Source organism: Rana temporaria, chromosome 4, assembly GCF_905171775.1.
Source record: "Rana temporaria chromosome 4, aRanTem1.1, whole genome shotgun sequence".
NCBI lineage: Eukaryota > Metazoa > Chordata > Amphibia > Anura > Ranidae > Rana > Rana temporaria.
The window spans coordinates 146,233,450-146,259,591 of NC_053492.1; the positions used below are offsets into that span (position 1 = coordinate 146,233,450).

The 26,142-nt window shown below is 42.1% G+C and overlaps 1 protein-coding gene across 1 annotated transcript in view; it reads right to left on the reverse strand.

Moving 5' to 3' along the window:
• Window positions 1-743: 743 nt before the first annotated feature.
• Window positions 744-26,142, reverse strand: part of IRS1 (insulin receptor substrate 1) — a 64,841-nt gene continuing 39,442 nt past the window's right edge. The window contains exon 2 of the mRNA XM_040349140.1: window positions 744-1,835. Coding sequence (XP_040205074.1) covers window positions 1,831-1,835 — 5 coding nt within the window. The 3' untranslated portion in view covers window positions 744-1,830. The remainder of the gene's footprint in view (window positions 1,836-26,142) is intronic.

Consider the following 26,142-nt stretch of genomic DNA (forward strand, 5'->3'; position numbering starts at 1 on the left):
GGTGGTGTGGTTGGGTACGTTTACCTGCTTCGGGGTGGTGGGCAATATGCAGACACTGTCACTGTGCCCTGAAATGACAGGGTGAAAGCATATTTTTTAAAGCGGGGGTTCACCCTGTTAAAAAAAAAAAAAATGTTTTTTTTTATTATTCCATTACTTTCGGCATCGTAGCGCGAGCTACGGTATGCCGGTCCTAAATTTTTAATCCCCGTACTCACTGTGCTATCGTTGATTGAAGAATCCGGGGAATGGGCGTTCCTATGGTGAGAGAAGGTGATTGACGGCCGGCCCTGGCACGTCACGCTTCTCCGGAAATAGCCGAAATAGGCTTGGCTATTCACGGCGCCTGCGCATAGCCTGTGCGCAGGCGCTGTGAATAGCCGAGACCTACTCCGGCTGTCTTCGGGGAGCGTGACGTGCCAGAGCCGGCCGTCAATCATCCTCCCTCTCCATAGGCACGCCCATTCCCCGCGGGAGTCGGATTCTTCAATCAACAATAGCACAGTGAGTACGGGGATTAAAAATTTAGGACCGGCATACCGTAGCTCGCGCTACGATGCCGAAAGTAATGGAATAATGGGGTGAAGGAGGGTGAACTACCGCTTTAAAGATCCCACTCACTGGGAATTCAAAGCTGCCATGCAGTGAATAGTAGCAGAATCCATTTCACAGAAATATGCTGATAATTGTCATGTAAACCCTTGTGTGGGATGATTATAACATACAACACGCTTGCCAGAAAAAAAAATTAAACGGTATCTAGTTTATTACATATAGAAAGATTTTCCAGAATTTACAAACAACCACATTGTTCATTCCAGGGTGTTTTCATTTTTAGAGTTCAGACAAGTTCTACTTTCTTCTCTTTTTCTTAATTTTTCTCACACTTTTTTTGCCTTATTCTTATACACTATTTACATTGGAAGACTTGAATCAATATATATTTTTACTTTTAACCTGTGCAGTGAAAAGATCTGTGTTTATTCTAAAACCTGTGAGTATCATGTATTAAGGGACTTTCAGTTCTGATAATGCTTTTAGTGAAAACTGTAGCCCTATCCGGCACAGAACAAGTTAAAGCACAACACTGCAAGGAGTGCAGAGCTGATGTATTATTTTATTATTATTATTATTATTATTATTATTATTAAACGCTCATATTACAGCCACCACTAAATAGCACTGAAAATAAGAGTCCAAGTAATCTAGGACCCTTTTTAAGTCTTACCTTAGAAAGGAGAATAGTACCCTACCCTTTAATTTTCTTACTCTTATTTAGCAATTACCCAAAGTCTGTTTACAACAGAATACCTCATAGTCCCATGTAAAAAGATGGGCTCCAGCAGGAGGGAAGAAAATAATAAAAGTACATGTATAAATCAAAAACCTATGTTAAATATTTAATTCTCACCAATCATTATTAACAGTTTGTCGTACTTAATAATTTACACCATTGATTTGTAATACAGTTCTTTTTCTTGTAAATTTCAGCAGCAACTTAAATAGAGTTGTGGACAATGTGCGGGTTAAGCGAGTCCATGGGCACCATGGCTTGGTGCTGGGAGTACCAGGTCACTGAGGTTGACTCCAAACATGAAGTAGAGCAGACTGTCTGTCGTCACAGTGCTTTTTGCTTGGCACAACAGGGAAGGTGCAGTTCAGTCAGCTGACTCCTGAGGTTTGCGTGTATAGTAAACAATGTGAAGTGGATGCAGCGTACCATCTATTGAAGAAGAGGATGTGAGGTCCTAGTTGTGATGTGTGAAGGCTACTGAGAGTCCATAATCCCTTGAGATTGAAGGGGTGATTTGCTGAGGTTGTGGAGGTTGTTTATTCTGGAAAGAAATCACCAAAAAATTCCATTAAGCATACAAAACATGTAAAATGCAGAGAATAGTCAAACATTGCATGAAAAATGAACATGCAAACTGTTATAGTGCCAGCAAAATATCTTCACACAAAAGATTTAAAAACATTGACCATTATAAAGCTTTGCCATGTGTCTGGGAACTTCCAACTCTAAGACCAATACAGTGTATGGTAAAATTGACTGCAGACTGGGTGGTCAATAACCGAGAATTGTTGGATTACAGCGGGATTATGAAAACATGAGAATACATTATAGCAGGGAATTTATAAAAACTGGAGCACCAATCAGCTTCTATCTTCAACTTGTTCAGTTAAACTTTGGAAATGAAAGACAAGAGATGATTGGCTGTCATGCACAGCTGTTTCAGGTTTGATAAATGTGTCTTAACCCTTCCCGCCACCTGGCCCTTTAAGAGCTTCAAAATGCCAGAGGCGGGCATTCGGGTCATGTGACCTTTGTGATTTGCTGTCACACAATCGGAAAGCCCACGATTGAAGTATGCATCGGGAGCTTTCCAGTCCCTGCTGACGACTGTGCTGAGAGTTCACAGGGTGCACAGTTTCAGCACAGAAAAGGGTTTAAATAGGGCTACATATATGTAGCCTCTGCATTAGGGCCCACCCTCCGAGAGGCTGCATTTATGTGTCAGCGGGAAGAGGTAAAAAAAACATCCCCACTTTATCTTAATGCTTAGTTGAACAAAAAGTTAACTATTTCTGTGGGCTGCTTTACCACCTAAGCAAATGATAAGCCTCTTCTCACCTAATGTTCTAATGCACAACAAAGCTACTACAATACTTTTTTCTCTAAGGCTGCATTCACACCTAAGCGACAAAACGCCCGACGCGGGACGCTTCTGTCGCTAGAGGGGAGAATTCCCATTGCCGTCTATGGAGATGGTTCACATCTCATAGACGCGCAACGCCTGTCGCCTGAAAAAAAGTCCCGGACCCTTTTTTTCACGCGACAGGCGCGTTTTCCCATAGACAGCAATGGGAATACTTTAGAAAAAAAAAAAGATACATTTGTAATCGCGGCAAATCTGCCGCTACACGCGTACGCGGCTGTCGCTTAGGTGTGAATGCAGCCTTAGGCTCCATTGGGCTTTTAACCACTTGCCGACCTCCTCATGTAGATATACGTCAGCAGAATGGCACGGACAGGCACATCAACGTACCTGTACGTGCTCTGCTTGACGTGGGGGGTCCGATCGGGACCCCCCCACTACATGCGGCGGTCGGTAAGCCTCGGGGAGCGATCCGGGACGACGGCGCGGCTATTTGTTTATAGCCGCTTCGTCGCGATCGCTCCCCGGAGCTGAAGAACGGGGAGAGCCGTGTGTAAACACGGCTTCCCCGTGCTTCACTATGGCGGCGCATCGATCGAGTGATCCCTTTTATAGGGGAGACTCGATCGATGTCAGTCCTACAGCCACACCCCCCTACAGTAGTAAACACACACTAAGTGAACACTAAATGTTACAGCGCCCCCTGTGTTTAACTCCCAAACTGCAACTGTCATTTTCACAATAAAGAATGCAATTTAAATGCATTTTTTGCTGTGAAAATGACAATGGTCCCAAAAATGTGTAAAAATTGTCCGAAGTGTCCGCCATAATGTCGCAGTCACGAAAAAAATCGCTGATCGCCGCCATTAGTAGTAAAAAAAAAAATGCAATAAAACTATCCCCTATTTTGTAAACACTATAAATTTTGCGCAAACCAACCGATAAACGATTATTGCGATTTTTTTTTACCAAAAATAGGTAGAAGAATACGTATCGGCCTAAACTGAGGGAAATTTTTTTTTTATATATATGTTTTTGGGGGATATTTATTATAGCAAAAAGTAAAAAATATTGCATTTTTTTCAGAATTGTCGCTCTTTTTGTTTATAGCGCAAAAAATAAAAACCGCAGAGGTCATCAAATACCACCAAAAGAAAGCTCTATTTGTGGGGAAAAAAGGACGCCAATTTTGTTTGGGAGCCACGTCGCACGTTCGCGCAATTGTCTGTTAAAGCGACGCAGTCCCGAACTGTAAAAACCCCTTGGGTCTTTATATTGGTCCGGGGCTTAAGTGGTTAATAGACGTTTTAATAGGCATGCAAACAGTTTAGTAGCATTCTGTAAGATGATGACACTATCCAACATGCAGCTCATTTTCTGATGCTTTCACAACCGAAAATATATGGCTGACGGCATAGACAGATTCAGTGGACTGTACACTATATTGTGGAAAGTATTGGGAAGCCTGCTTTTACACGCACATGAAGGTTAATGGCAGCTCAGTCTTAGTCCGTAGGGTTCAATATTGAGTTGGCCTAACCTTTGCAGCTATAACAGCTTCAATTATTCTGGGAAGGACGTCCACAAGGTTTAGGGGCGCATCTATGGTCAGGCACTGATGTTGGACGAGAAGGCCTGGCTCACAGTCTCCTCTCTAATTCATCCCAAAAGTTGAGGTCAGGACTCTGTGCAGGCCCAGTCAAGTTCCTCCACCCCAAACTAGCTCTTTTTTATAGACCTTGTTTTTGCACCAGTGCACAGTCATGTTGGAACAGGAAGGGCCATCCCCAAACTGTTCCCATAAAGTTGGGAGCATGAAATTGTCCAAAAAGTCTTGGTATGCCGACACCTTAGGCCCCTTTCACACTGGGGCATTTTTCGAGCGTTATTCAAGTGAAGCATCATCTGCAATACCAATGTGCTGGTAAAGCACCGCTAATACCCTAACATTTTAGGGCGTTTTTGCAGTGCCTCAGTGTGAAAGGGCAAGGCGTTTTTACAGCGCTTTCAATTCATTTCAATGGAGAGGGGCGTTTTTGAAGCGTTTTTTTAGCGCTCAAAAGCTGCTCCAAAGATGCTGCTTGCAGGACTCAGTGTTAAAACTTGTGGAACACATTGAGTCTTCTGCGTTAGTTTAGGAATGGGGCTGTTCAATAGATCAGTTTGATGCTGTAGTGCCTTCACCACACACCTGCATATAGTCATTTGAGTGTTTTTTGTTTTTTTTACATAGGGGTCATGATAAATGTCCTCATATGACACCTTATTGTGCTTAAACTGTACAGTAAGGTTTTCTGGACCTGTAGTTTTTAGCACAGAACTGTAAAAAGGCCTCAACATTGCTGAAAGTAGGAAGATGAGAGCATTAGCAAATAAAAAAAATAAAAAAAGTACACATATAATCTGAAGAGATTATAAAGCTGAAGCATGCTGCTTTGATGTCTGCAAATTCCAATCGTTTGCTTAAAATCTCTGAATGACTTCATAAAAGTGCCTCTCAGTCTTGCGCAGCATTACAACTTTCACATAATCTACTGCTGTAAATCCCACTGGTTATGCCTAAACGGTTCATTACAGCCATGTCAAAGGCTTCAGAAACAATAGCTGAAGAGACGGGGAGAGCTAAAAAATCTGTGCTTAGATCACAGTCTGGACTCGCCATTGTTTCTCATCAACAACAGTCAGTATTTCCTTAACAACCTATAAAACAGTTCTCTGCACAACTGGCTTAGAGCAGGGGATCTCGGGCTACACTGAGCTCAGCGTAGGATCATTTAATGTCACTGACATCACTGCTGGCAGCTTTAGAACAGGGAAAACCTGTGTTTAATCTATTTCCTACTTACCGCCAGCATTAGCTGGAGTCCCCGATAATACAGCTTTGTGGTTGGGCCTGAACATTTTTGCTAGATTACTCAATCCTTCCTGGCAAGTAAAACATGTAACTGAAGGCTACATGGGGTACATTTTATGCAATGGTGTATGTTTCACATCTGCTCTGAGGTGTGTTTAAAGGAGATTGAACCTACCTTTCAATTATATCACAAAAGCAAAGATCAGAAAATGCCAGTTCTGTACAGAAGAGACAGACAATATGTACACAGCGAGACTACTACAAAGTTCTCTTTAATAGTATATTATATTTCATCTTTACTAGTTTCATAAAAGCAAGCCTTTCACCTTAAAAAACACCCAGTCTTACTGAAATACAGAACCAGGCAGAGGCCATAGGCACTACACGCAGAACAAGGTTCTAGCACTACTAGAGGCATGGTAGGTGGTCTTAATAGAACGCTGCAGACAAACCAATTGTATCAAAGATGAAATCTGCTAAATCTTTTAAGCTTCTCATATATTGAGCGGAGTTATCAATGCTTCGTTTTCAGTTCAATTGCTACAACTAGCTTGGTAGGCGACTGTACCTACTCAGCTTTAAGATCTATAACCTGCATGTGTTTTATTCTTCACATAATATGCTCCAGTCAATCAAAGCATTAATGAACTGGTTTTATAGAGTTAAATTGTAGGCGGTTTTTAACCACTTCCCGCCCGGTCAATAGCATATTAACGTCCGGGAAGTGGTTCTGTTATCCTAACTGGGCGTCAAATGACGTCTAGCAGGATAACATGCCTGCGCGCAGCGCGGCGATCGCCAATGCTGTGTGTCAGTCTGACACCCCGCATCTCAGATCGTGATAAGAAGCCTCTGTCAGTTTTCTTACCACGTGATCAGCTGTGACCAATCACAGCTGATCATCGCGTGAACCAGGAAGTGCCGGTAAACAGTATTTCTCGGTTCGCACTGACAGGGAGAGCCGATCGGTGGCTCTCCCTGTCAGAGGGGGGGTTTGTGCTGATAATCAGCACGTTGATTATCAGCACAGCCCCCTCAAATGTACAAATCACCTGCAAACCAGTGCCCCAATAATAAACTCTGCAAGTGCCCACCACAGTGCAAATCCATGCCCACTACAGTGCCAATCACTGCCCAGCAGTAACACCTGTCAGCACCTCATCATCAGTGCTGCCCATCAGTGGCCATTTTTCAAAAATGTTGGTCTTTTTTGGTTTGTTTAGCAAAATATAAAAACCTCAGAGGTGATCAAATACCACCAAAATAAAGCTTGGGTTAGTTTGGGTACAATGTTGCATGACCGCGCAATTGTCATTCAAAGTGTGATAACGCTGAAAGCTGAAAATTGTCCTGGGCAGGAAGGGGCATAAGTGCCTGGTATTGAAGTGGTTAAACTCCACAATAAATGTTACGGTTATGCATTTTTAGAAAGGTTCTAGGAAAACATGCCAAACTTTAAATAATATACCATAGCCTGTGACATCATGAAAGTATAAAAATAATACCTAAAAACTTGCAGTATACACACACACACACACAATGACAGCTAACATTTAAACATTGCTGCTCTCTGCGGGTAAGGCAATATATTACTATGATCTTGCATTTTTCTTCTAAACGATAATGTCTACATTAAAGCGGGGGTTCACCCTTAGAGGGCACTTTTTCCCCTTAGATTCCTGCTCGTTTTCTCTAGGGGAATCGGCAATTTGTTTTAAAATATGTGCAGTACTTACCCGTTTACGAGATGCATCCTCTCCGTCGCTTCCGGGTATGGGCTGCGGGAATGGGCGTTCCTTCTTGATTGACAGTCTTCCGAGAGGCTTCCGACGGTCGCATCCATCGCGTCACGATTTTCCGAAAGAAGCCGAACGTCGGTGCGCAGGCGCAGTATACAGCCGCACCGACGTTCGGCGTCTTTCGGCTACGAGTGACGCGATGGATGCGACCGTCGGAAGCCTGTCAATCAAGAAGGAACGCCCGCTCCCGAAGACCCATACCCGGAAGCGACGGAAGAAGATGCAGCTCGAAAACGGGTAAGTACTGCTCATATTTTAATACAAATAGCCGATTCCCCTAGACCGAACGAGCAGGAATCTAAGGGGAGAAAATTTTTTTTTTAGAAATGGGTGAACTCCCGCTTTAACTAGGGGCGTTGAATATAATTGCTGCGAGTTGATCGATTTGATGTCTGGTGATGTCATCTGTCGCTCCGTGCGGTGCTCCGCCTCTCCAGGAGAAACACAGAGGCAGAGCCTGCCTGGTGGATAAAGCCTTCTCCTCTTTACTGAAGCAGAAAGTCAGCCGATGAGCTGACAGCCAGTAGAGTGAAGGGGGAGGAGCTCAAGGAGACCCGCCATCAGGAGAGGCTTCACTGAAGGCACCGGAAGGAGAAAACAAACTGAGCAGCATTGGAGGAGGGAGAATCGACTGACACAGAGCAGGTGAGTGCCCGTGTCACTGATCTCATCCCTCCACTACCATCACTTCACTGCCTCTGATCCCAGCCATCCCTCTGCCTCTGATCCCAGCCATCCCTCTGCCTCTGATCCCAGCCACCCCTCTGCCTCTGAAGAGAAATGCAGTTTTTCTGACTGCTTGAATTTTTGGATAGAAAGCTTTTAACCATGCGCAATAATCATGATGCATCGCAGAATAAAATAGTGGACAGGATAATTATAACCTAATCGTGAGACCAGTGAAGATGCGCACCCCTATTAACCCTTTTTATAAAAACAAAGTATTTTACTAGCAAATGACATAAATAAGATTTCCTTAAAAGAAAAAGCGTCAAAAGAAAAATGGAGGCTGACTGTTGCTCTGGGTCAGTGACTCAAAATATTAAAGTGAAACTGAACTCAAAAAGTGAAGAAGGTTTACTATGTTATCCACTTGAGGCTTTTTTTTTCTGGCACTTTGTTTAAATGGAACAAAAAAATCACTTAGAACCCACAAACATTATATATTTTTTAAAGCAAAGGCCCTAGCGGATACATTTTTTGGGAAAATATAAATGATTTTTTACGCCAAGTAAATAGATACCAAACATGTCATGCCTGTGCGACGGCGACAAACAATGTCAATTTTACTATCCCTAGGCAATTCTTTAAAATCCTTTACAGGATACCACTTTAGATTTACAGATGACGTCTACTGCTAGAATGACTGCCCATGGTCTGACGATGGCCGTTTGCTTGCGTGCTAGACCGACGTGCATGGAGGCCTTTGTGTGCCAGCACTTTATTTTTTTTACACAGTTGTTTTCAATTATTTATTTTTTTAATCACTTTTATTGCGGTCACAAGGAACATCCTTTGTGACAGCAATACACATGTGACAGGTACTCTTTATGGAAGGATCTGGGTTCACATGATCACATGTCAGTTCCTGGGCCACACAACAAAATTGATATATTTACATTTCATATTAGAGGGGGGGAGGAACCTGTTCAGTGAAACCTAGATAAGATTCAAGAAAGAAAACATGTTATCCGAGCCTAGGCTGGCAGTGTCACCAAAGAGCTTAGTTTAAATTAGTAGCTGAAAAGATAATAGTATACTGGGCTCTGAACTATGACCTAGATCTTCACATCAGCGATAGATTTTGCTATAAAAAAAAAATGCAGCCTAAAAAATAAATAAAAATAAACAATTTAAAAATGTTTTGGAGGAATCAGTATGGAACTTGTTAAAGCAAAACAAAACCCATCAATTTAACGGTTTCTTAAAACCATTACATTGGAAGCACCGTCACAGTTGCCTATGCTCTTAACCAAGCTGTAAAACCATTAAATGTGCAGAACCATGGCAACTGCAGATCAAACAGAGGCTAAGGTGGTAGCCAACTTGGCTGTAAAAGGACAGAGGGGTTTAGTTCCACTTTAACACAGTCTCAAAAAGGAACAGGTTGCCCAAAGCAATCTCACTGTAACTCACCTTATAGTGCTGAAGTAAAAAAAAGAAAAGGTTTCTGACACTTGCTGTTCCTCCAAGTGTATTGGGCTTATGTACAGTATATGACAAACAAAAGAAAACAAAGTGATCCCAACACAAAGCAATTTCTAGATGTGCAGTTAGCGGTTTCTACGAGAAACACAATCAGCATACTTGCACATAAAATCTGGGTTTCAGCTCTGCCTATAATTCTGAGAAAGAACTAATGAGGCCGAGAAAAGACGTCATGTCTGGTTTCATCTAACCATCTTTAGAAGTCTTGCAAAAGTGATCATTAAAGTTACGTTTCCATATGTGGAAGCCTTGTTCTGGGCATTGCCTAATAATTTAGCCATTACAGCATTCAAAGCCTTGCAAAACAGTACACTGTCAAAAGGGTACGATTAAGATTTTGGTCAGAGCCTTCCAGACAAAGCGAGCCTAGCAAAGACTTTCCAGAAAAGCAGACTAAATTACTCCATTAAACGTATTTTCAGGAAAATAAAAATGTTGCAGTCTTATTGGTGAATGTGCACTGGTGAATTTGACTGATGGTTTTAAAATAATGCACTTCACAATGGCTGTGCCTATGCATGCCACCCATGAAGTAGTGTCTACCAATGTGAACAGGCCAATAACCAGGGCAGACAATGGTATAGGGAGAATGTGACTGCACAAGCTAGGGAAAGGAAAAGGATAAGTGACAACATACAGTTGTGGAACACGTGGCTTGCATGGAACAAAAACGTGGCCAGTAGGGGACAGGATGTGGCTGGAGGGGAATAAAGAATGTGGACTGCCCTTGTTGGCAGTCAGCAATGTACTTGCATTACTGGTAAAGACACCGCTTGAGCTGCTTCTTTGTACAGATATCATGACGATTGTCACAAAAGAAACACTATGAACGTCTCTACAACCTTACCACCAATATAAATGTACCTTTGGTAAAAACACTTTTTTTTTCTTTTAAAAAAGGTATAACTAAAGGCAAAGCATTTTTTTTTTTTTTTAGTTTTGAATTAAATGGAGAGGGACAAACAAACACCAGTTTGTCCTGTTTACCCATATCACCAAGGTTGAATGTAACAGAAAATCCTACATTTTGGGCTGCAACCGGAACAGGAAGAGAGGAAAAATCTTACAACAGTGACACTATTTATGGCGATGCTGGTGACAACCAGGGGTTCTCGCACACGGGCGGGATTTCCGCTTGTTTCCATTTTTGACTAAGGGGTCTGGAAATTAAGGAAAATATCCCAAATGGAACACCAATGGCAGAAAATCCTCCCTTGATGTATCCAGAATAAAAAAGGGCATTATGCTTACCCACAGGTGAACACTTGCCTTTTTTTCACATGAACACTTGCCCTGGAGAACATCCTATTTAAAGCCCTGTACACGCGTGCCAAATATTGACTGAAATCAGCCAGTACAGTTTAAAACAGCCGACATTTGGCCTGCGTGTACAATGCCCTGTAAAAACACAATCGCACAGCAGGGAGAACGCTGCACTAACATCACATAGTTAGTACAGAGATCGCCTCAGTTTTTTTTTTCATTCTGCCCGCTAGATTGATCGAAAAAAAAAAAAATAGAGGCCCCTTCCACATTGACTGTCTGATCAAGTTCGCCTGTCAGTTTTTCAGGTGGATCTGTTTGGACCCTCCAGTCTAAATTTGAAACATCCCAGTGTACCATGTAGTGAATTATTACAGAAACAATGAAAAAGGTTGTTCCCTTTACTATGGGGGAGTTAGAAGCCCTTTGAGTGTATGCCAGGGCCAAACAAGCACAGTAGTGGGAAACAATATAAAAGATAATTTGTCAAAGGTGGATGGGATGTATAATGTCCATCAAGTTTACCTTTATTATGGTCAAAATCTGGTGATCTAGGTTTTTACTGGAGGAGCTCCAGAGAGTAAAGTTCTACATCCATCTCAATAGCACAGTTTGTATCACAATACATGACAACAAAAGCTAAAAAGATTGCTACAAAGATTGAAGCTAGAAAATCCACAGGCTCTGCTCAAATGAAGCCATCTTACTAGTTTAAACTAGAGGCATACACCATCTATATATAGAAGTGATGCCTCAGCACCAACGCTTTGTAGCATGCAGCATCTTCAGAGCCAGGAAATGCCAGGATAAACCCTCAGAAGAATGTTCAGCTAAATAGATGCAGCATAAACACAAAACAAAAAAATGGCACAGAAGTTAAAGAAGCCCTCATTATTTATCATTTCTCAACATAACCATTTGATCATCTAACAGGTTTGTAAAAAAAAAAAAGGTACAGGGTCAGACTACTATATCAATCACAAATGTATGCAATATCAAAGTGCCCTATTAATTAACACACTGGCATCAGAACAGCCAAGCAGAACATGCAATATCATAGCAGCTGTTTCATGGTAAATAACAGGTTTAATAATATCACAAACAATATCATAATAATACTGATTAGACAAAGATTTGCAAGGTTGCTCGCCCGACACGATCTCCGAGTGTATGTGGCAGCCTCAGCCAGCGCTGCTTCACACCCACTGACGCATTTTGCATCGCCCACCAGCAGGGGAATACATTTTACTTCTGCTTAGAGTGGCACTACAAGACATATGAAGGTCACACTGATCAGACAAATTAACAAAAGCTGGCCATAGATAGAATGAATCTCAGCTGGTTCAGCAGGGACCGGCTGAGATTCAATGAATCTATGAGGAGGCTGTTTTTACCCAAACTGATCAATGGATTTCACTTATAATTACTGCCAGCTATAGCCACTATCAGCCATCATTTTTTTCTGCCGGCCGAGAAGGGTCCCACACTGACAGAAGACAATAGTGCTGCGGAGGGGATTCCCCCATCAACACTGGCAGGTATAGCACATGCAGCAGTATTTAAAGCAGATTTATCAGCATATAAGCATTGCATGCATGCATGTACTAATGAGTGAACGGGGGGGGGGATGAAGAGGGACAATCCATATTATGGTGATTGCTTTGGCTTTGGTTAAGCAGGTTTTAAATATTGCTAAATGAAGGTGAGGATGAAAGCGCTTCAGGTCCGAAGTTCAAGAGCCAGTACACTCGCTATACAAGGCAACTAGAATGAACTGACACCATATGGTACCTGCTGCTATTTGGGGGGGGGGGGGGGGGGGGTTTCAGCTTTGGTTGGAGTAAAGGATGGTAATGACCTATGCGTTGTGGTAACACACAGTAAAAACGTGGATACCACTACCCACTAAACCAGCAGACAAACTTGCGGACACCCACAGCACCTAGGTTACAGCATAGCACAGCATCCTATAAAATATTTTCTCTGTCTGATTTAGTGATTGGAAATCCACCACACGCGCGCACCTGCTGCTAACCCATGCTGTCACTGGTTACAGCGGAATTTTGTCAACTGGTCCCGGCCAACAATTTACAGCTGAGACCTGCTGATCGGCTGTTGCCAATCACAGCACAAAGCTCTGCAAAACAAGAAAACACAGCCAACAACAGTATATTGTGCACACAATATACACATTACAATTAGGCACACAGTTAACCCTTTGATTTCCCCTTGATGTTATCCCCTTCCCAACCAGTGTCATTAGTACAGTATATAATTATATATGATCAATGTATTAGCGTCACTATTGATGGCAGTGCCAGTTAGTCAATTAGTGTACCTCCTAGTGAGGGTTGGTAAGCATCAGATTGCCCACCACACTATCACAGTCCCAATATTTATCGCCATAAGCATAGTGTCATAGCTGTGTAAATTCCAGTATATACACCATAGTTTGTAGACGCTATAACTTGCACACAGATCAAATAATATACACCTATTGGGATTTTTTTGTTTACCAAAGACATGTAGCAGAATACATTTTGGTCTAAATTATAAATTATAATTTTTCCCTCTCAAAATTAAAATCAGTCTTTTTTCGTCTTTATAATAAAAAACCCAGTGGTTATCAAAGTATCACCAAAAGAAAGCTCTATTTGTGAATAAAAAAAGATATAAAACTTAATTTGCGTGTTACATGACTGCGCAATTGCCAGTTAAGGTAGCGCAGTGCTGAATAGCAAAAAATGCCCTGGTCACGAAGGGGGTAAAGGGTCCTTTGATAACGTCCCAGGGGAGGGACGAAAAGCGCCAGTTTACCACGGGTGACGTTAGGTTCGGCCGGTGAGACGCAAGTCGCCAAACACTTCCGGTTTTAAGCATTCCAACGTGTTTTAAGATGTAAGTGGATATTATTTATTTTTAATTAAATAAAACTGAATTACACCATCAATTTCTCTCTGCCATCTGTTACCTGAACATACTCAAGAGGGCATCTCAAGCTGCTATTGGAGTTCCAGCCTGCAGGACAACAAAGCCCAGCCATCAGTCTAAGCGTTTGAGACTTCTGTCATAGAAGTCCATGATATCTGGTGAGAGTAAGGGCACACTGGAGGGGAGCACAGACTGCACAAATTGAATCACAGCATTACTTGGCACTTTATTATTTGCACGTGGAAATGGTTATACACTAAGAAGATTTGGAAGTTGTTTGTGAATATTTTTTGTGGACTTCATGAACTGCATTGTTGTACATGCACTTTAAATTGATTTGATAGTTGCACAGTTTTTTATTCATAATTTGTAACGTGGGGTAGTGCTTTCTAACCAGCTACATATTTAAAGGCAAATGCACTTTCAGAAAGCAGCAACCCATTTAATTCACCAGTACACACATATAATCTATTAATTTGAAACACATATTATTGTTGTTGCACATATTCTCTACTAATCGCAGGAAGTATCAATTTGTTATACACAGATTGATTGGTACATTATGAAGGGGGTAAAATCTGTGGTTAATAATGAAAATGTGAGCTCTTCCAATCACTTTAATTATGAACACAGCAGTGAAAAAATAGGGTCAAGCAGCCTTGAATGAACTAAATAACGGAGCACAAAGAAAGCCATTATAATCCTGTGTTGTGAGAAAAATAGTGAGATCACAATGGATATAAACTTGCCCGGGATACCATCTTCTGTTATTTGTCACTCATCATTTACAGATACTGTATACACCAGCTCCAAGTATTCCTGAATGCCACTGGTGTTTTCACATCTGTCAGATATTTGCATGGAGATCAAAATATGCAAGGAAAAGTACATTGTGAGCAATTCTAATTATTCAGTGGTCTCAAGACTATAGTAAAACACTGCATTCATCAGCAACGCTGAAACTTTCTCATGAGCCAAGTATTTCATGTAGCCTTGCCCCACAGGAACACCAGAATGCCAACGACACTAAAACAAGGCCTCAACACAAGGTACTGCATGTTCATCTAATGGCAAAGTTAATGTGGCAAGACTAAAATCTATATTCAAGAGCAACTTTGGCAAGCCACAAGTATGTGTATCCAATCACATGTTCACAGGCGCATTAAACTCCCCGGGGCAGGTATTTATATATATAAAAAAAGAAAAAGGGTATACAACACATTTAAACCTGGGAAGAACTGGTTGTTCTTGGTTGCGACATACACTAAATCTATAATACTTCAGATGTAAGCAGTTAAACACCCGTAAAAGCCATTATTCCTGGGTGCACACATTAACCTTTGGGAGAGTGTTTAGCTTAAAAAAAAACTACAGCGCTTACTAGGCATAATGAAGTTCAGGCCATCAGTCCAGATTTTGAGATGTTATAATCCTGTAACTCAGGGGTGTCAAAATCAATTTCATTGCGGGCTGCATTAGCATTGCGATTTCCCTTAAAAGGGCCGGTTGCATCTGTAAGATTAGATGTCCAGCGCATCCCCTCCCCTTACATTACATTTCAAGAGCATCACAAGTTGAGTCCCCCACTCTCCCTTACATCACAGTGCACTCTTTCCTTGTGCTGCTGCTGTGAAGAAGCTGGATGCAGTGCTTGAAAGCAGAAAGTAAGGGTCTGGAGGAGGACCAGAGGAGGGCTGGAGGCAGCTGCAGGAGAGGTGCAAGGGCCACATGCAATAGCCTGGAGGGCCGGATTCGACCCGTGGGCCTTGTGTTTGACACCTGTGATGTAACTGAAAGAACACTTTGCCTGGAGCTCTGCCCCTTCAGAATTTACCAACGTTGTTTTGAGAACTAACATACATCCTTCAGTTTGTGGCTTTTTTCACCTTTATTTCGTCAACTGACTTCACTTCATTTGATCACACAGGAGAAGGCAAATTTATCCTCCACAATTCTGGTACATTCATACAATGTACAGACCAGGTTTCTTACAATTAGACTGGCTTTAAACTTGTGTTTAAACAAGCATTTTACTACGATGCTGCAAAGCAAAGAGAATGCACCATCAGCGATGCAATGAAATTCATTCAGAATGGCACTTCTACACACTTTGCAAACACACTTCAATGCACGTGTTCCAGTGCGCCACAACACACAGAGGTCAAACATCTGCATTGAAAAAGTATTTTTTCGTGCATTTTGGCGATTTGGCATTCCATTCCAATAGTCTACTTTAACACGTAGAAATATACATGTTATAGTGCAAGAATGAGCTGCAAGACAACAGACTAGACTCAGGCAGCAACACGTAGCAAGAATGGATTCAGAATTTACCAGTCCCCTCAGTCATGCAGAGAAAAGCTAGGTTAGATAGTGTGCAGCCCCATGGCTCCAAATAAACTTACTTGAGAAAGTGGCCATAAGGCACTTTTTGCTAGCATTATAAAACAAATATCTACCTTTCTAGACCACCTTAAAGGAAAAGTATTGTCAAAGCTCCTTTGGCTATACATTTGATTACAGGAGTGAAGTTCATTCTGCACTCCTGTGACCCCTTTCCAGCCAACAGCGGGCTGAGGGGCAGAGCAAAGAGTCGGTGACCGACAGTCACCACTCTCTGCTCACTGACGGAGAACGGATAGATTAGTGGTGTTTGATCGCTCAATTCTCGGCGTAGAAGCGCGGGGGGGCAGATTCAGCATCAGATCGAAGCTGCATCCACATAGGCGAGTATAAATATTTTTTCAAAGTCCATACTTCAAGTTTGTTCTTTACATTAAATATTCCATTACTGCAATGTTTAGGTGAGTATTAACAAACTGCTGCTTTACCACCCATCCTCAAAGTGAAAAAGTAAAGCTGTTGTGCAATTAAACATGGCCACAGATGAATAGAATTTTAAACGAAAAAGCTTAGGAAAAGTATTTTATTTGCTTTTAACATTCGATTTTGGAATAGAGTTTAACAAATGAAAACCACATATACTATTAGAAATTGGTTAGTTTAAAGAAACATTTCCCATCGTACTCCTTTGAATTTTCACATCACTACAGTCAAAAACAATCATCAATTTGACCCCAATAATGACAACGTTTGAAATTCTACCAGTCTATGACCAGCTTAAAGCACAATTAGAGTGTAGTGAAGGTATGGTCAGTTGACGTAACATCTTTTGAGATTATCTTTACTAGAGCAACCATGAGCCCCGAATACTTGGGAAATCTGATATACAAATCTCACCATCTCCCAGTCTGCATCTTGAGCTTTGCTATTAGCCAATTACTATGGTGGATGGCTTCACTAACCAACAGTGAGCTTAAGGAGGCAAGAGCATTGGCATTTAGGTAGCTGGGAGCACATCTGAGCACCCCAGTATCTGGTGTTCACTGGGCAATGACTTCAGGTACCTGAATTGTCACCATTGCATGATTCATGACCGTTTTGCACAGCCGGTATAAATAAGTTTTAGTTTTCCAAGCAATGCCATATATTGAATCTAGTAACAGATGCTGGCCATGCATTAACATAGGTTTGAGCAAACAAAAATGTGTTTCATAGGTGCTCCATGAAAACTTGTGTTTTTCTACACCCTTAAAACAAGCTGCAAATACTGGCATTGGTCATTGACTAACTACTAATCATACATGTAAATTTAAATAATAAAAATTTTACTTTTAATGCAACTGGAAGCTTCCACCTGCAGTTCACACAGGGCGGCTGTGGACTGAAACTTGTGCAGAATCGGTGGCATTTTTGTTGGTAGCGACACATATACCACCCATAGTAAGTATTAGGGCATGTTCACACTGCTGTGATGTTAGAGATCGGATGTGAATCGCACCGCACTGCAATGAAAATCACATGCAATCTCTGTGCGATGCGATTTCAGCTATAAAGATGGTATTGACTGAATTTGCATCAAACTCACACAGGACCCTTTTTTGTCCGCAGTAGAATCGGATCGCATGTTTGAGTTTGCAGATCGCACTGCAATATGCAAACCGATTTGGGGGTGTCATTAACTTTTAACTGACACTCCCAGCAGTTCGCATAGGGCAGTGTGAACGGTTGCTGGGAAACATACGATGCGAGAACCCGCAGTGGATTTGCAGGGTTCCCGCATTGTAGCAGCAGCGGGCCCTTATACAGATCAGAACAGAAATGTTGCAGGCTGCAGAAAAACAATGTAAAATGTAAAACACCTTTATTGTTAAACACTTCAACTTCTTAAGCCTAATAATAAAAAAAAGACTTAGTTTCTCACGGTTTTAGAGCGAAGTCAAACACATGATGTTCTGCGAAGGATCAAGAACACCACAGAGAATACATATTTATGAATAACCACTAAGGAAGTTATTTGAACACTTCACATTTCGAACTCTGTTTAGCACTTGCACATCACAAGAGTCCTTTCCTAGGTTTGACTTTGAATGGTGCTGAAGTGCTCTTGGGATAAGGTTACGCATAAAGTAAGGCAAGGAGCAAAGAGGGAGTGTACCAGCCAATACTTCCCCTGGATTCTCACAGGGCTGATTCAAAGCACTCTGCTCCTGGAATGCTGCCAGCTGGGGAACATGACGCACTCACTAGCATCAAAACGCATGTGGGCCAGCATGTGTGACAGATGCATTATTTTTAAACCACTCATAAGAAGGGGGAAAGGAAATGGCCTATAGCTGTTCATTAATTATACTTAAGGGCTGAGGACAAAAGAGAACCATCTGCAACATACATGGAGCAGCCATGATACAATCAATTATTTATTACACAACACTTGTGCAAGTGACTAGCATCTATCGTGCAGAGTGCAGTAGGTAGCACTCAATGCTGCTATGGCAACAGTAAAAAAATGTCTTACAGCTTTAATAAATGATCCAAAGAAATGTGTATTAAAAAACGTTATCTGACCATGGTCAGTCTTCCAGCTTTAGATATTAAATCCGCTGTATGTACTAAATGCCTTTGCAAAATCAGTTAGTGTCTTGTAGCATCATCACTGTGCTGTACATAGCGAGTGCGGCTCCACCCTCTACATACAAGTTACATACAGAAAAGTACAGTAGGGGGTGGGTACAAGACCAGTCACCCTGCACAAAGAGAAAGAGCAGCATTGATTGGTCTTTATTACAAGAAGATTACTAAAAAATTACTGCACAAGACTAGAAGAAATGCATAAAACACACCAAGATTCAAAAGAAGAATACGCATGCCTTTTGCATTTGGATAAGATTTGCTTTTTTCTGAAGTTCAGCCTTAACTGAAAGGAAGTGCGATTTGAACAAAGCAAAGCCTGTCTTAGGCTGCATTCACACCTGATCATTTTGTCGCCTGAAGCGCGACACCCCAAAACGCTAGAGGGGAAAAAATACATTATTCTCTATGGAGATGGTTCACATCTCCACTACAAAACGCCTGACGCCCAAACAAGTTCTAGACCCTTTTTTGTAGCTCGAATTTGGGCATTTGGGCGTTTTACATTGGTGACCCTAGACCTGTAAAACAAAATGCGGTAAAAAACGCTGCGTTTTGTCGCGGCAAATCACGGTAAAAAACGCTGCGTTTTGTCGCGGCAAATCGCGATAAAAAATTCCGCAAAACGCTACGCTCAGGTGTGAATGCAGCCTTATGGTCAAACATTCATTTTTACCATAAAATTGTAAAAAAAAAAAAAAAAAAAGGTCAGTGCTAGTTGAAAAGCAGAATTGGCGAGAATCAGGCACACTCAACTAACGCTAATAGAAGAGACTAAGGCCCAGATTCTCGTAGATCGGCGTAAAACTGGGCGGGCGTAATGTATTTGATTTATGTTACGCCGCCGCAAGTTTTTCAGGCAAGTGCTTTATTCACAAAGCACTTGCGTGTAAAGTTGCGGCGGCGTAACATAAATCACCCAGCGGAATTCAAATTCGGCGGGTAGGGGGCGTGTAGCATTTAAATGAAGCGCGAACAGAACTGCGCATGCGCCGTCCGTAAAATATCCCAGGGTGCATTGCTCCAAATGACGTCGCAAGGACGTCATTGGTTTCGACGTGAACGTAAATGGCGTCCTGCCCCATTCACGGACGACTTACGCAAACGACGTAACTTTTCAAATTTCGACGCGGGAACGACGGCCAAACCTAACATTGGTTGCGCCTCATATACCCAGGGGCAACTTTACGCCGGGACAAGCCTAACGTTAACGTTGTAACTTTACCGAGTCGGCCGCGCGTACGTTCGGGAATTCGCGTACTCGACGGGGAAAACAACAGAAGCGCCAACTAGCGGACAAAAAAAAAATGCATTTAAGATCTGACGGCGTAAGACTTACGCCTGTCGGATCTAATGGATATCTATGCGTAACTGATTCTAAGAATCAGTCGCATAGATACGACGGCCCAGATTAGGACTTACGACGGAGTACATGGCGCTGTGCCGTTGTAAGCCCTTTGAGAATCTGGGCCTAAAATCCTGCACACTGCAATGGTAGCAGCGAAAGAAAGAAAAAAGAAGAAAAAAAAAAAAGCGGTTTCTCCAGGTCTTCTGAGGTGACTTTTGACACTCTTCAGGAAACACCTTGTCCGGTCTGGTCTTAGGACATAAAGCAGTAAAAAGAAATGATCACGCACAGTCAAGTGACCAAAAAAAAAAAATCTTTTGAAGTAACATTCTGACTGGCTTTAGGCTTGCAGCATTTTGCATGATTGGTCTTTTCATTCCCTATTAAATTAGCTCAAGTATGTATCAAACAATGGACTCTAATAGTGATTTGATAAACTAGACAAAAAAGGCAAATAGTAACGTAATAAGTAACATGCACAACAGTTTTTCTACCAAAAGCACAGCAGATGCTGCACGTTTTGAAACATTAAACACTAATTAGAAAATGCTTCCCATTGTGCCCAGATCCTGCAGACCCCCCCCCCCCCCCCCAAGTCTCCTGTAGTTGGAGCATGCATAACCATTTACACAATAGAGAAGTGCAAGCTAAGCAGGCACATGCACAGTGCTCCCTACACAACATAGCTGTATGCTTCAAAAGCATTCAGAGCTGCCATGGCACAGCAAGGGATGTCAGATCTGCCTGGGCTACAACCCACTAATGGCTTTTAAACATGTCAAGCAAGAGACATTTATTTTTATTGTATATTTTAAAAACAATCTGTTAGGGATATATAGCTATGTAAAAGAAACACAGAATCACAACTTTGTGACTCATTACAGACTCCGTACAACAGTAGATGGAAATCAACAAACAAAAAAGCCTTTTCTGCTGACTGGCAGATATCAAAGAAAGAAACAGCGATGTGTACCTACATCTATTCATACTAGAAATCAAACATACGCTGTTTGAGTAGAAATTACAGAAATTCAAAATGTGTACATTACACCTATAGGCCCCTTTCACACTGGGGCGTTTTTACAGCGTTTTAGCGTTAAAAATAGCGCTATTAAAACGCTCTCCATGCATTTCAATGGACCCTTTCACACTGAGTCCTGCAAGCAGCATCTCTGGAGCAGCTTTTGGGCCCTGAAAAAACGCCTCTCTCTATTGAAATGAATTGAAAGCGCTGTAAAAACGCCTTACCCTTTCACACGGAGGCACTGCAAAAACACCCTAAAACGTTAGGGTCTTAGCGGTGCTTTACCAGCACATTGGTATTGCAGATGAGGCTTCCCTCGAAAAACGCTTGACTAACGCCCCAGTGTGAAAGGGGCCTAATTGGAATACATTTGAAAATCATAGGTGTAAGTTGTAAACCTAAAATGTAAATTATACTTCTTACTCTATGACAAGCTATCATATTTATAGAAGACTAAAGGTCCCATGCAAACAGGGCATTTGCCCAGCTCTCCTAAATGCCTTTCCTCCTGGCAGATGCGTTTTGCCAGAAAAAACACTTGACACGAGGTGTGTCAAGTGCTTGAGCATTAGTTCATTTCACTGGCCAGATTATTAATTTATTCTGGCCAGTGAAATTAATTTATAAACCAGAGCTACCATATGTAGACCACATGGAGATCTAGTTTATCATACCTTTCCCTTTGAAGTGGCTGCTCCATTCTTATTTGTTTTCTCTGTGGCGCAGTGTTAGGATCTTATGTAGTGGTTCGTTGTGAGATCTAAATGTGTGTATTGAGTGAAATGAATTAACGCTCAAGCATTTGACGCACCTAGCGTTCGTGTTAACACGCATTTACACACATCAAGCGTGTTTTTCTGCAAAAACACTTCTGCTCCTGGCCACAGTACTGGCTCTGCCTCTAAATGCTTACATGTGCATGGACAGTGCATTGACATGTGGCTTACATGTGCATGGACAGTGTTTTTAAAGCTCAATGTGCATGAGGCCTTAAAGTGACACTAAAGATAAAAAAAAAAATGTTTTAAATAACAAACATGTTATACTTACCTCCACTGTGTGGCTCGTTTTGCACACAGTGGTCCCGATCCACGTCTTCTGGGGTCCCTCGGCAGCTGTCATGGCTCCCCCTCCACAAGAGCGTTCCACCTTCATGCGAGGAAAGCACTTGCGGGCACGCTCCATTGATACAGTGGCGGCCATAGCCGCTGACTGTATCACTCAGCCCCGCCCCCATGTCATTGGAAGTGATTGACAGCAGCGCCAGCCAATGGCTGCGCTGCTATCAATCCGTCCAACCTAGCCAATCAATGGCCAGGCTGGGAACCGAACAGGATGACGGGGACGAGCACGGTACTTTCGAGGGGTGAAGTAAGTAAAACGGGGGCTGGGGCATAGGATGCATTAAGGTGAAAAACACATTTACCTTTACAACCCCTTTAATTATAAATTAAATATCTTAAAAGAGAAGTATGGGTGTTCTTGTTATTTCAGAATCATACTTACCTAGGTGGATGCAGCATCGGATCGCAGACCCTCTAAGACTGAGAACCCGAGCAGTCAAACACTGCTGATCGCTCGGTTCTCTGGGTTCCCTGAGCAGAGAGCTAGTGACTGTCAGTCAGTGACTCTCTGCTCCCCTCCCCCCACGCTAACTGAAGCACTGGGCTGTGGAGGGGACAGGAGCAGTCACCTCAGGCTCTCAGCGACTCGCTGAAAGGCTGATCCGGGTGTCGGTCCAGGCATGTGGGCGGATCCCGACCATATGGTAGTGATCTTTCCCGAGCCTGGCCCGGCTCCGTCACTTCAGCCCACAACGTGCTTTAGCTCGCCGTCTGCTGAAAATGGGGCACAGGAATGCAGAACGAACAAATATATAAAAAAAAAAAAAAAAAAGGCAAATATACATGAATAAATGATTTTATGAAGACTAGCACTGGGATTACAAAGGCAGCTTATGAAGGTGAAGAGAAGTTAAAAGATGGCACATTTCACAGCAGAAAGCTATTTCCTAGAGCAGTGGTCTCCAAACTGTGGCCTGGGGGCCGGATGCGGCCCTTTGCTTGATTTTATCTGGCCCATGGGGCATTATTTCATTCACCGACAGTTCTTCCCAATGACACCAACAATAACACCAATGATGGGGGACCATTCCTTCCAATGACACCAACATGGGCCACAATTCCTCTCAATGACACCAAAGATGGGGCACAATTCCTCCCAATTCTATTAACAATGGGGTCCAATGACACCAGTGATAGGGCATTGTTTACACCAACTGATGCTGGAACTTTTTCTACTCCTGATGGCCACAGTCCGGCCCTCCTAAAGTTTTAAGGAGAGTAAACTGGCCCTTTGTATAATAAGTTTGGAGACCCCCTGTCCTAGAGAATCAACCATCAATTGACCCTAAAGCTAGTCAACCCTTTCACTACCCAGTAATGAAATTGTCAGCTTTAAAAAAAAAATGCCTAAATGGCAATACACGCGATGGTTTCACTGCATAAGATTACTCTTGTATAATTTACAAATTGTGTGTGTGTGTCACACACACATACACACACACACACACACCTACTTCCTTCCCCACTATTCCAACCAAGCGATCTCTTGCAATATACATGCACCTTTTTCCTTGACAACTGAAACCAAGGTATGATTCATAAAATGCTTTTTTTTTTTTGAACGGGCATGTCAGATCATTGTCAGACAAGAGAAAGCAGCAAGACATTTGTTTGGAAACAGTTATGAAAAGGGACAATTTTCTCTTGTTTCAAAAAACAATCCAAAGGAAACAAAAAAGGAAAAACTTGTAGCCGAGTGGCCCAACCACACCAAAATCATAGGTTATGTATGAGCACAAAAGCTGCAATCTCATTAAGCAACACAGAACTGCAAAGCAGGAAAGGGAGTGCTGTTTTCATCTTCAATTCACTGCTGCCTCTATGAAAACCAACACCTCCAAGCTGCACTGTGTGTTGTTTATGTGCAGCTAAAGTTAGCAGCTGAAACAGGCACCACAGAAGATAAATCAAAACTGTATGTTGGGTTGATGTACATATGCTCTGCAGAAAGGTAAAACACTGGAAAAGAAGAAGAAAAAAATGATACAAAAAACACGTTCATTGCAATGTGCATACAGAATAACATTCAGTAAAGGCATACAGCTCAAAATTCTGGCAGGATCGACAATGATTTTTTTTTCACTTCTCAAAACAGAACAAAAAAAGTTCAATATTATATTTAACAGACCAAGACGTACAGTTATACATACACTTTTATATAGGGCTAAGTGTTCGGTGAGGTGGGATGATGGCATAGCCAAATGGTCAAAAAACAAACACATACTAGAAGCCCCACATATGGTAGACTTCCTTGGAGGAACAACTTGGGGATGATGAAATAGATGCGCTTTACTTCCCCCATACAATCAATCACCTGAGGCAACAAACAGAAGCCACCCAGTAATAATTGCCCAGAGAGAACATGATGTTCTCTCCAAAATTGGCTCATTTGAAATGCTCCTGACATAACCAGATCAGCCAGTCTCAAAAAAAAAAAAGAATTACCTAACTTGTAACAGTTCTGTTCTTTTTGACTACAAAGAATTAATGTTTGGCTCTCATATTTGAGCGACTTTATAGCAGTTGTTACTTTATTACAGAATACAATGAAAGGGTCTACTTTAAGCTGGGTACACACGGTCTTAAATCAGCTAGTTCAGCAGGTGGAACCAGACAACCTTTGGTCAGTGTGTACAGCTGCCTGGCCGGTGATCTGCCGATATGGTTCCTCCTATCGATATGGTTCCCCTCTTGACTGCACAGGCGCAATCTGAGCCGACTGAAATCACAGAACCTGAGCAGCTGTAGTAAGAGGTCCAGGGCGACGTGGAATTTGCTGTAAGTGGCCAGTCGGCTTCACGTCCTCGCTTCGCTCGGACGGCCCCATCCACAGGGATGTTAAGGAATGAGCCTGGATGCCGCCCGAGGTTCGGAGATTTAGGTGGGCTTCATCTGCGCCTGCACAGTCAAGCAGGGAACCATATCGATAGGGGAACTAGATCGACAAGACGTTGGCTTTTGTCCAAGAGGCATGCTGGAAAACCATCATTTGATCAGTGCTTGCAGCAGCAGTGCCAATGGCTGTGAGCGCTGATGAGTGTATTCTGGCGACTATGTATTCTGTCTAGGTTGAACGAAAATAAACTTGCAATGTGTACCGGACACTTGACAATGTTAGCTCTTAAATGGCATTTAAGCAGCTAATACTGTACATTTCCATGAAAGGTTAAATATGCTTCTGTTTATCTAAACCTCTTAGCAGTTACCGGTAAATAGGAAAAATGGCACCTCACCATAACTCTAAATAAAAAAAATAAAAAATGATATGAATTTTGTTTAAAATACAAGATCAGTCACATAGCATTCCCAAGCATTTTGTTTTGCTCTAGTTGTGACTATTTTTAGTTCTTTTCATTGCAATTGCTGCATTTTCTCAGCGCCTTCCTTTTATATCTCCTTGTGGTTTTACAGTCTTCACAAGTATGCAGAGCTCCAAGAGTTTCTTTCCCTGGGAAGAATAGAGCATAAAGTCGTGCCAAAAACATTACAAGCAAAACCGCATAACAGAACCATTTGTGCCACGCGTCAGATACCCGTGGTTACAGAACTTCAAGTCACCACAAAGATTTAAAAAGAAAAAATACATTGAAATTCATTTGTTCAGTTTGAATGTGCAAGTCACAAGTATTGGAAATCTTGCTGCCAACCTGCACAAACACCACATTTACCTGCACTTTTGAGAACTTGATTTCCGGTTACATGGCCACAAAAAAGTCTAACCCTTTGGCAAGCCATTTAGATATTCAGCACAAATTTCCCACACAATAATTGGAATAGCACCTTGTCATTAAATTGGTTGTAAAGGATGAAGGTTTTTTACCTTCATGCATGCATGCATAAAAAAAAAAAAAAAAAAAAAAAAACATTGTGCAGCTCCACCCATCGCCCCAATACTTACCTAAGCCCGATCTCGATCCAGCAATATGCAAGAGACCCGAGGCTCTCCCAGGTCTCTCCTTCGGA